The following is a 12,680-nucleotide window of genomic DNA, read 5'->3' as shown; positions in this document are numbered from 1 at the left end:
CATTTCATCTGCCATATAGGTAATAAATACTGTATTTTGACATTCAAAATAACCTCTACAAGCCCTAATTATATTATGTAACATGCGAATAGGGAAACTAATTTTCACAAGAGTGAGAATCATAAAATGCATATAACTGTGATGTACGAGTAAAAATATTGTCTTAAACATGGTTTCTAACTAAATACATCACATATTGGTCGTGGAGGTAATAAATGCTGTACTTTGAAATCCAAAATGGCTGCCATAGGTCCTCAAAGTATTGTGTACATTGTAACATGGGACATAGAATTTTGACAGAATTTGGCTTTGCTTGACTCTAAATATTTCATATAATTGTGAATTGTGATCTGAGGGTGAAATATTGTCTAAAACCATGGTTTCTAACGAGATATAATTATCATAATGTTGTGTAATTAAGGTGATAAATGCTGCATTTTTAAATTGAAAATGGTCATCCATAGGCCCTTATCGTATAATATGCTATTTGAATGGAGACAAATAATGTTCACAAAAAGGGCATATGGCAGCCATTTTGAATGTTGAAATACAGTATTTATCACCTAAATTACATAAGATATGATACATTTTGTTATAAATCATGTTTTCAGACAATATTTCACTCATACATCACCATTTGGCCAAGCAAAGCCAAAATCTGTTGAAATGATTTGTTCCCATTCACATTGTGCATAATACCGTAAGGGCCTGTAACGGCCATTTTGACATTCCAATAACAGTATTTATCACCTAACTGGCAGAATAAACGATATATCTTAATGGAAAGTATGCTTTCAGACAATATTTTACTCATAGATCACTATTACGTGCATTTATGGTGCTCACTCCTGTGAATATTGGTTTCCCACTTTGCATTGTACATAATACAGTTAATGTCTATGGCGGCCATTTTGAAAGTCAAAATACAGTATTTAACACAAACTTGAAACCTGAATGATATATTTTGTTAGAAAATACGTTTTTAGACAGTATCCCATTAATTTATCACATATGCATTTTAGAGCTCACTCTTGTGATTTCTTTGCTCCTCTTTCTCATTGTGCATAATACTTTTAGGGCCTTTGGCAGCCATTTTGAATATCAAAATACAACATTCATCCCATACATGGCATATTAATAATATATTTCGTTAACAATTATGTTTTTAGTCAGTATTCCACTCATTTAATCTTAATAATATGCATTTTAGTGATCACTCTTGTGAATTGTTTGGCCCCCAATTGCCATATTATACGCTATACTTTTTGGGCCAGTGGCGGCTATTTTAGATATCAAAATACAGCAATGTTCCCATATATGACATAATAAATGATATATCTCGTTAGTAATGATGATTTGCATATATTACTTCGTTCATACATCGCGATTTTTTGCAGTTTAGTGCTCATTTTTGTGAAAATTGGTTTTCCCTATTCATATTGTACATAATAGAGTATACAGGGGCCTATGGCGGCCATTTTGAATATCAGGAAAATAAAGATTTTGTCAAAAATCATTTTTTGACAGAGTATTTCACTCCTGCCACACAATTTCATGAATTTCATAGCCAATGTGCGGACAATTTTATGATTTTCATGGGTAATTTGCATATTTTGGCGGCCATATTGGATTTTGCCAATTTGCGGAAATTGCTCAAGGTTACACGGGTGGCATCATTCAGATTCGTAATCAGCACCCTCGAATTGACAAGAAACCATCAACAAATATTGTATATATAAAAAAACAAGGTTATGCCTCTTCTATCCTGGACTAGCACTACGAAACTGATTTCTAATGAATGCATCGATACCTCTCATTCCATGGTAAATTAACACAATTTTCCTACCATTACGAATGCACACACACACAAAATGACAATGGGCAATGCGATTAAATCCTATAAATTGCCATTTTCACAGCATTTTCACATAAATTTGTAAAGATATCCCCTACTGATCAATATAATTTCTAAAGAATTATTACAAAAGAAGCTTAGCAGTGAAAGAATTATGCTGATGTTATAAATTTGCGTGTACGTGAAACTTGATCAAATCCCAAATCAGGCTACAGATATTCCTTATCCTGAATATGTTTACAAGAGGTTACATGCCCCAAATACCTTGTATATGACCTGGAGAAATCGAATAAAACCGGACTATTGAAAACACGGAAAATCAAGTTTTGAAATCTGAATAATTCACAAATTAATTAATCAATTCATTTATTCATTCATTCACCCATCCATCCATCCGTCCGTCCGTTCATTTATTCATTCATTCATTCATCCATCCATTCATTCATTCATTCATTCATCCATCCATCCATCCATCCATCCATCCATCCATCCATCCATCCATCCATCCATCCATCCATCCATCCATCCATCCATCCATCCATCCATCCATCCATCCATCCATCCATTCATTCATTCATTCATTCATAATTATTCACTTAATTAATAAATTAATCAATTAGTTAATTAATAAATTAATCATTTAATTAATTAATCAATTAGTTAATTAATTAATTCATTCATTCATTCACGTTTTAAAATAATTCATCATTATGAACAAATCACCCTTTCTTTTGGCTTTTTTCCTTCCCAGTTATCTTTGAAGGCAGTTAACTCATGTCTTTTGATAAATAAAAGATGGTAGGTCATTCGAACTTTTCAAGATTACAAATGTAATTATATTCGTCATTTAATGAAACATACATATTCAATTTATTTAATAAAAATGAGATTCATCCTGGGCGGCGGATGGCTGAAGCCCTTCCCCCTTTTTTCAGTAAATTTATTGGAAATGTCCATTAATTTGTGATTTTATGCATGTTCATTCCCGCCCCCATTTTCAAAATCTTTCCGCGTATACCTTATAATAAAGGCGACTCCTCCCCATTGTCGATTTTCTCCTCAACACTTCACTTGCTGTCGTACAATTCTGGAATCAATAAAAAAAAGTTCCTGTAAACTCTATCGTTCCATACTGAGGACAATCAGTCTGTGGTTCTACGAAACACTCCTAAAATTGAACCAATCATATATGTCTATATATTATATATCAGAATAATTTTCAAGAAATCTGTACATTAAAATCCGCTCAAATGGAGGGGAATACAGGCTTTGGAGGAATTCATAATAACCAATCTGTTGGCAAGTTGGCCTCGGATATTTTCTAAAAATCTTCTCAAATAAGATATTTTTGTTCAGAGCAGTTGCCTCTAGTTATTTTAAAATAATAAGTCGATGAAATGGCGTGAAAGCTTGAAGGGGTCTGGAGGGGGGAGGGGGTGGTTTGATAACGATGAAAAACCATGTTTTCCAATGTAGACATAATGTTGAATTTACCACAAGGACGTTTTGAGGGGACAAATTGCACAGGCTATAACATCTTATGTATTAGTCCTTGGTCTCACGAAAGATATATAATTTTCCAGGAGTGCAGAAGGCAATCTCTCCAGTCTTGAACTCCTGTAGGTAGTACCACGGACGAGATGGCTTTGTGATCTTGAAGTTCGTTACGATCTTCTGGATGACCTTCAGTTCTCCCGTGTATTGGACAATGCTTACTCGTCCCTCTTCGTAAGTCACCCAGGCGATGATGACCGTGCCATCCTTGCAAACGGCAGGATATGCATCCACCCCTTCGTTTGTGATACTGTCCAAGGTTGCACCAGAATGACCATCAAGAATTCGAACAGTGTGCCCATCACTCTTCACCAAAATCGCGTTCCTGGAACTCATTGCAAATATCTGCTGTGGCTCAAATCCTTGACACTGAATCTCCCTGACTGGCTTCCCACCCGATGGCTCGAAGACCTGGATAGCCTTGGTCGTCCTGTAGCTTGAGAGGATGTTGCCATCCTTGTCTACTGTGAGATCTCCTTGACCGCCTTCTTCGTCACTCAGCGTTACGAAATTAACTCTGAGCTTCTTGCAACAATGCAGTGTGTAGAGGGAAATGTTATTGCTGAAGTCACGTATGACATATCCACCATCAGGAGTGAACTGCAAGGCACACACTTCGACATCTTTTAGTACTATCTCTTGAAGGATGCCAGCGGTCGAGAAGGTCACAATTCCTCCAGTCCAGCAGCCGATGTCGACAGTATTGGCAGGTGATACTGTCATCCCACGCATGCTGTTCTTCAAAGGGAGCTGACTTTCCATGTGCAGGATCCAACTGGAATCCCCTTGGACTTTGCCTATCTCTAGTCCTCTCTGACTCCGAATAAAACGAAGCTGTTCTCCTTCATCGGTAGTTCGTTTTGCTTTCTGCTCGTCAGGGTCTACTCGGGTTAGCAGCTGTTCCATCTCCTTGAAGAGCGTGTTGTGCGTTCTAAGAGCTTCTTTTTGCACAGGAACCTTCAAACCATTCTTTACCAATCTACACACTGCATCTATTTGGGCTATATGCTGATCGCCTTGCCGTTCCATGTCCTCCAACGAGGTGTCGAATTTCTTTATTCGTTTTTCAACTACACCCTTCAGTATTTCTTTCCTCTCGGCCAATTTTCTGGCAGTTTCTTCATATGCTTCGTCAATATCGTGACAGATATTTTCTTGTACATTCTGCAATCTTTGCCGCTGTTCTGAAACGGATGCAACATATTTCTTGACATCGCAGATCTTTGACGCTGCCTTTGCTTCCATATCTTCAATTTTCTTCTTGTGCTCCTTTTCATAAGCTACTGCTTCCAAGACCTTATGCCCTTCTTGCGTGTGATCTAGGACGCTACATCTGAAGCAGACATACCCATTACAATCAAGGCAAAAGCATCCCTCCTCCTCACCGGGATGTTTCTGACACTGCCCCCGCCTCTTCAAAGTAACTTTTCCAGTACTGACATCTTTGGCAGCTGCGATTGCATGACTTGAGAACTTGGCCCACTTTGAGTGCATCTTGTGGCAGGATTCGCAAAGGTAGTCACTGCAGTCTTTGCAATATACTGCAGCTGGAGCCGCATCCTCCTGATCGCAGTTGGAACACATCTGTACCTGGGTTTGGACATCTTCGACCAGCGCCCTTACAGTTAGGTTTGTTTGTAAGTTACTCACTTCTCCATCTGGAACCACGGTTTCCCTCCGACAAACCGGACATAATAGTTTTAGTTCTTCCGGGAGGTAACCGAGCAAAGAATCTAAGCAGTCCTTGCAAAAGGTATGAGAGCAGCTCAAGATCTTTGGTTCGTTGAACATATTCAGGCAGACGGGGCACTCGAGGTTTTGATCTACCACCTTCTTTAGTTCAGCAGCCATTTTGGAGAACCAACCTCAAACCTGCATAGTTAAAAAAGGAAATGATCGATGGAAAGATGAAATTGAAAAAAAACCTATTCCACTCCAAGATTATATACAAATGTTTGTCTGTTTATTTTTATTAAAAACCAATATCTTAATATAACAGAACAAAATAATTATTCAGATACAAGATTACAGCAATAACATGATGATAAAATAGTTGCATTATAAAGTAGAAAATGTATGTACATGCGTAATTCACACCCTAATTTTATAAAGATTTGTTTTTTTGAAAATATGTTACAGAACTGCTTGTATTTAGGGGTAAGAATTTAATCAGTCTTATTCTGCTGTAAAAAAACTCTATAAAAGAATTGGTGTTTCCAGATTGATGAGGAAGGTGCAATTGTGGCATAGCAACACTGCACATGCGCTTGGTACTACAGATGTTTTTTATTGAATTCATCAAAATGGAAAGGCACTTAATCAATGATTAATATGAGTAAACTTCAGTAAGGTATATAATCTTGTTAAAATTCTGAATTCAGAGTCATAAGTAAGTTCATTAAATGCACTAGCATCTTTAAATATCTACCCCCTAAGGCTGATACCAAGACAATTCGTGATACAATACAATTAAAAAATGATTATTATTTACCTTCTCGCCGGAATATGCACACGTTCTTTACAAGTAACCTCATAGGAAATACTCTGTATGCTATAGAGCAGGTATAGGATTTATGCTGATATTTCAAGATACGAGGCAATTAATGATCAAGTGCATGTCACTTCTTTGTCAGATGGTGCAATGCACCGATACACACCCACTTTCATAGCTTGTGCAATTGTATGCTAAAGTGTACTGCTGATGAATCGTCCTAGCCCAAATTTCCTGAACGCGGAAGTGAAATGAAAGCAAGAAAATTGGTCATATCTGGGGGTGTTTCATGAAAGATGTCAGCACTGACTAAATTGTCAGCACTGACAATTTCAATGAAATCCTTGGTTATGATTGGTTAGAAGCTATGGCTTCTGACTGTTACTATGGTAATTGTCGGTGAAAGACAACTTGTCAGTGTTGACAACTTTCATGGAACGGTCCCCTGAACTTCAGCGTACACGTCCGCGCGTGCGGTTGCGAAGTCCAAAGTACAGGCACATATTATGGTCCATGATTATCAATGGAAAAATCAATAATGGCCCGTATTCTGAACACTGGTTTAAATTAAACCCTGGTTTGACTATGGAGAGCCAATTGGAGCACAAATCCTTAACAGTACCCATCCAATTTATTAACTCATTTGACACTCAAATCATTCATAGTTTATCTGGGAATGATAACTGAAGTATTTTTCTTTATTATGAAAGTGAAAGGAAACAAAATAGTAAACATAACAAAGATACAAAATAAACAGAATCTTTGAATTTTTGGCTCCCATAATTTCAGCACACACTTAGACCGTGGTCTAAGTAAAACCTGACTTCAGAATACGGGCCTTTATGTCTTACATAATTAATGTACACTTCTTTTTTATTTTCATGTATTTTCCAGTCCCCGCAATGTTTGATTATAGTTGTTATTTCTTTTGTATGCGACCTATTATTTTCAAATAGTGCTTAGCTAAAGGGTGGATCCAGAATTTGAAAGTTACAGGGGCACAATTTCTTCAGAATTCCCGACTTCCTGACATCCTTTACAAGAAAAAAAAACAAGAAGAAGAGGGGGAAGGAGATGATAAGGAGGAGGGAGGGGAAAGGGAAAAGGAAGAAAACGGTAATGGCGAAGAAATCACAGAAGAAGGGGTAAAATGAGAAGAAAAAAAAGAAGAAGAATTAAGAAAAAGAAGAACGAATAAGAAGAAGGAGGAAGAGTAAGATACATAGGAGGGAGAAGAAGGAATAGGGGAAGAGGGGCGTAGACCCACCTCCATCTTTATCGAAATAGCGATAGGACTATCCTGGTTCTGCCAAGGCAGATCAGTTCGATGCTAAAATGGTACTTCATCCCTCAAATTTCTAGTGCTATAAGGCGCCCTCACGCTGCCCCCTAGCATGTCTAGCTGTCCTCTGTCTAAAATGAAGAAGAAGAATAAAAGAATCCTAAATAAAAATTTCGAGAACAGTGGCATCATCAAACATCAGGAAATATCAGGAACAGAATCAATAGTAATCAACACTGAACTTGAGTTGATTATGCATATATTGACTCTACCACAATGAAGGGTCAATAAAACTTTAAATTATGTTCCTCGAATTATTGCATCAAGTATCACTCTATCGTAACTAAATTACTGTAACGGGTTTAATATTAATCAATTTTACCCGTTGGACTCCATGAGACTCTAATTTAAAATTATAATGCGAGTGAGCAAAGCGTTTGACTGTTAGGATTATGCGGTTTATTTTTTTCAAAAGCCATACGGCAACGACCGAATGAAGTGCAAGGTGGGAGGGGGGGGGGGAGGGGTGGCACAAAATAATGCAATATTTTTATTAATGTTTGTGTATTTCTATTTTCCTTTTCATCTCTGCACGTTTTTGCATTTCTTTCCGAGAAGGTGCGCGGGGAATAGAGATGTGGATCAAGACGTGAGAAAATGTGCAGGCAATGAGTGAGATGGAGGAGGAATTAGGAGAGGAGGAGGAGAAGAGATTGGGTACAGGGGGGTTGAGAGAGTCGGTGAGGAGAAAGGGAAGGAGAGAAAAAAAATAGAGAATTTTTCTCTACTTGATGTTAAAGGTAAGTGACGGTATCGCAATTGCTGGTACTCATCATCCGAAAAAAATATTTGACAGAACCAGAACACAAATTTCTTAGCATTAAATTCCGATCCTTACAAACAATCATGCTAAACGATTTCAGTTTACTTCAAAGGAAGTCTATAGTCATCTTTTATTTTGAGGGTCAATGTTGAGAATATTCAGTTGGTCCTCTCGTTTGAAATGCTACAGTCACATCCATGAAACCGACTCCAAACCGATCGGTGATATGCCATTCAAAATAACGTATATAAGCTTTTGTCGGTTTGGAGTCGGTTTTCAACGGTTTGACTCTTCTATAGCGTGCGCAACTCTGTGCGGTTTATTTTCAATTGGTCTAATGCCAATTCGTCCAATTACTAACTCGTCTAACTATCATTTGGTCTAGCATCAGTTCGTCCACTATCTACATGGGCTAATTGCCATTTCGTCTAATAACCAGTTGGTCCAATGTCAATTTAGTACATATACTATTTGCTCTAAGTGTTAATTGGGCAAAATGATTGAAAATAGTATAAAGTGGATGTTAGACCAACTGGTTATGAGACGAGATGGTCATAGACGCAGTGGTGATTAGACGAAGTGATGATTGGACCAAATGGTTATTGGAATGGTTGTTAGACGAAATGTTGATGGATAGGATGGTATTAGACTAAATGAAAGTAGACCATGTGATGAGTGGACGAGTTGGCAATAGACGAATTGGCAATTTACCCTCTGTGCAGTAGCAACCCCACTTGTGCTCTCTACTGCGATGTAAATGGTTTCCAGATTTAAAAGTAGACATCCGTCTAAAAAAATCGACGTGATATGGCTGTATTACAACAAAGTCAAGGAAATTTCAACCGCCCGCTGCTTTACAGAATGCAGAAATGAACTTGAACATAAACAATTTGTCGAGGACAAGCCTTCGGGTATTATGGTTACCATGTGTGCTGACCAGTGAAGAATGGGGACGAAAATTTACCTGCACAAACTGAATAAGAAATACGAATTCTGATTCATTGTAAGATATCACATTTGTGAAATTGAAAACATGAAATGATCTCATCGAAAATTATTATTATTTTTTTTTTTGCAATGGAAGTTTCTTTGTTTTTTTCAAACGGGGGAGGGGGGGTAGAGTTTTGTATTATAGTGAATGTTGCACCATGAAACAGAAATTATATTTTTGTGTATAATTAAACGCCACCTTATGATAATGATAACAATAATAATAATAATAATGATGATAATAATGATGATAATAATAATGATAATAATAATGATAATTTGTACCATTTATATAGCGCAGGTATTATATTAACATACTCTACTGCGCTTAACAATTGGTATCATAATTATTATAACCCCGGCTATACAGGCGCTCACGCATTCGAGGAATTTCTTCCTACCGGGTATCCATTCACCTCACATGGAATGAGTGCAGGAAAATGTGGGTAAATTTCTTGCTGAAGGAAAACACGCCTTGGTTGGGAATCAAACCCACGTCCCTCAGATTGAAAGACGAGAGTCGCAACCACTAGATCACGACGCCCCACCTTTAAACATTGATGTAAATTTGACGATTCATAATTGGTTATCAAAAAGAATGGAGACAGTCAATGAAACACCAAAGTGTCACAACCAGACAGAGCAACCGAAAATGATATTAGTCGGTTTCCGTATAAAAAAACCCGATCTCGTCTTGTTTTTCCCTTCCTCTTTTGAGTAGCCACCTGTCAGAAGTGGGTGACGTAATGGGCATAATCTACTTTGATTGGCCAAAAGTAATGATCAGTGGTCGATGACGTAGCACTATTATCATTTTCACTTATGAAATCGGTCCCTAAATGCAATATGAAGTGTTTTATTCAGAAGTGCGTTCATCCATTATCCTCTGAAGTACAATAATATTGACAAAATTGGAGTTAGATTAATGTAGACTGTGAGAAAACAGCATAGGGCCTGCAGTGTAACAAAACCTGACCAAATCCAAATCGACAGAATACTGAATAGCGCCAGGTTTGGTAGCAGCGCACTGCGGGTGCGACTTGTCGACAAGCGTGAGACCGTATCGCAAGTTCAACCTCTACCCGTCCGCTCCTCTCATAAAGTTCTCATCCGCCTTCTTATGAACACAGGAGCTACGGAGGACCATCATCTATAACTGGATTAGATTTATCTTTCCTTGTCGGGATTTAGGACTTCAAGGACAAAATGACGAGATTACTCATTATCGCAATATTAGGACTTTTCATACCTTTGGTAAATAAACTTTATTCTTTCGTACCTTGTTTCGATGTACCATTTTTATATGACTTATGCCTGAATAGCAAGCTTTATTTTGTCTATTCCGTTCTCTTGAAACATTGTTGATATTAAAATTGTTGCATTCGTAGAAAAGGCACTTTGACCTTAGTATGATAGATAGATAGATAGACAGATATATAGATAGATAGATTGGTTGATTTATTGATTAATTTTATTTGTCAATTCTCCGAAACGCAGCCATGACGTTATATATTTAAGTGTAACAGATCAGTAGGCTTGAACAGGATAACCAACAAAATCTCGAAAGCTTTTTTAAAATCAGTTATTGGTGTATCAGTAAATACCAACTCGGAGTTTATAAGAGGGTGTCGCTGACGTGTTTCTGATTTATCACCTCAAAACAAACCAGGCTTATATCGCTGTCACATAATATTCAATAATATTTTCTTCTCCGACGCCTCGTTACTATACCTCTTCTCTTCATTTGTCATAAGATCGCATATAGTTCATTTTTCAGGGTTGAGCGCGTCCCATTTCGGCATTTTCGTCTGTTTCATGTCTTTGTTAGTTTTCCATCGCCTGTAGCAAGTGAATTACTTCATAAGCAGTGCCAATGGGGTGGACAATAATTGTAACAGTCATCAAAACTGAATGTACTTTATTAAAGATACCCAATTCAAAGGAGTATTTTCTGAGAGATTGGGTGTAATAGAATACTGTTCTGTGACAATATGCTTTGGCTTTGAGAGATGAATCGGTTGGGGCGTTTCATAAAAGGTGGAATTATTGGCAAGCGCATCGTATCATATTATTAAGCTGTATTTTCGAATACAGGAATATTACGGGGCAAACTTTTATAACGAATTCGGGTGTTTTTAATTAACAAAACATATGTTTACGTACCCTACCCCCTTTTGAAACAGATAGAAGAATCAAGACGGCATAATACACCCTCCTCCCTCCCCTCCCATCCCCCACAAATAACAACAAAAAAGCAAAGGATCCCAACTAAATAGGAGTATCATTTTTCCTCGATATATAAATGGCAAGGTCTACGCATGATTAAATCATACGAACTTTCAAACTTGAATTATGACAAGTCATGTTCGAGGTCGTGTAGAGCGAGTGATGTGAGGCCGTATGTCTTTTACCGGTTATAGGTTACCCGAGATATCTGTCAGACTCTGAATTCCAGTGCGATAAAAAACATATGTATACTACGAAAACAAGACGGTTGGATATACTGGGCGTGTGGTTAAGAGGGTATAGGTGAGGGGGGTGGTCGTTTCCATCATGTTCACACTGTTTCTGTCCTGTCTAATTTCAAGGCAGATATTGTTCTGGCGGGGGTGGGGGGGGGGCGGGGTGGGCACATGCCCCTTTTAGGATCCCTTGTTATTTTGCTTGTCAGAATTCCCCATAAATTAGAGATCCACTCGATGAGGTAAATACACCAATGCTGAGACATCCAGAGCGGTAATAAGCTAGTAATATGTTAAACATAGGTCAATTCATTGGTCTATTATGCAAAAAATAAAGACAGTGAAACACAAACTGATGGGTTTTCATTAAAAATATGGATTTTTAATGAACAAACGGTATAAAAAATTAAATTAAACTGTTGAGAATGTGGTCTACTTTTATAATTTTCAGTTGATCATGAAAAGACTTAAGTGAAATTATTATAGAACTGTAATATAAAATACTTCTTTAAAGCGACCCCTCTTATGGAAGTATTTATGATTTGGTTTGGAAAATTCTATTTTATCCTATAATATTGAATCCTGACAAAATCATTAAAGGCTTTTTAAAAAATCCATAAATTTTGAATTTGAATATTTTTTTTGCCATCTTGCAATGTTGCGATGCAAGCTCATTTAGACACATAATGTGGTATTGGTATTTGGGCTGACGATATTGTTCATTAGATTAGATTAGAGGTGATATAATGAAGGATACCTCACACATGTGCTGTCATATTGTATTATGAGAGGAGAGTGATATCTCTAACAGTATGTTATTACAATTGAGCAGATGCTGTTCAGGTGACGACCAGTGTATGGGCAACGCCAGGGGGGGGGGGGGGGCAGGGAATATGCATGCTCCCTGTGATTATGATTTTCAAGTAGTGAAAAAAAATGGAAAGGACATATTTGAAAGTGAAGGAAAGGAAATGAAAGAAGAATGAAAGATAGTACAACATAAAAATTATTAATATACAGTGCGTCCCAGAAAAAAAGGAAATCGGGATTTTCACATATTTTTCTTAAAAGGCAAATTAATCATGATATTTCATTTACATAATCATACAATTCAACCATTTCTCTACATTTTGATACCTAATATGTGACGAACTCTTCTTGCATTAATGAGCAAGACGAGTTTGAAATTTTAACGTAAAAATCAGGTTGCACAGAAAAATTGG

At 37.3% G+C, this 12,680-nt stretch overlaps 1 protein-coding gene across 1 annotated transcript; it reads right to left on the bottom strand.

Annotated features, from left to right (window-relative positions):
* Positions 1–2,509: 2,509 nt before the first annotated feature.
* On the bottom strand, positions 2,510–6,359 carry LOC129281266 (E3 ubiquitin-protein ligase TRIM45-like). Its single transcript, XM_064113342.1, has 2 exons — positions 5,901–6,359; positions 2,510–5,281 (listed from the first exon to the last, which is right to left on the bottom strand). Exon 2 carries the CDS (start codon positions 5,258–5,260, stop codon positions 3,401–3,403), a length of 1,860 nt encoding a protein of 619 aa, XP_063969412.1. The 5' UTR covers positions 5,261–5,281; positions 5,901–6,359; the 3' UTR covers positions 2,510–3,400.
* Between the last annotated feature and the right edge of the window lie 6,321 nt (positions 6,360–12,680).

The sequence above is a fragment of the Lytechinus pictus genome, chromosome 18 (assembly GCF_037042905.1).
Source record: "Lytechinus pictus isolate F3 Inbred chromosome 18, Lp3.0, whole genome shotgun sequence".
Classification (NCBI taxonomy): Eukaryota; Metazoa; Echinodermata; class Echinoidea; order Temnopleuroida; family Toxopneustidae; genus Lytechinus; species Lytechinus pictus.
Note: the sequence above shows the minus strand (reverse complement) of the source record. Positions and strands in the feature narration are given on the sequence as shown.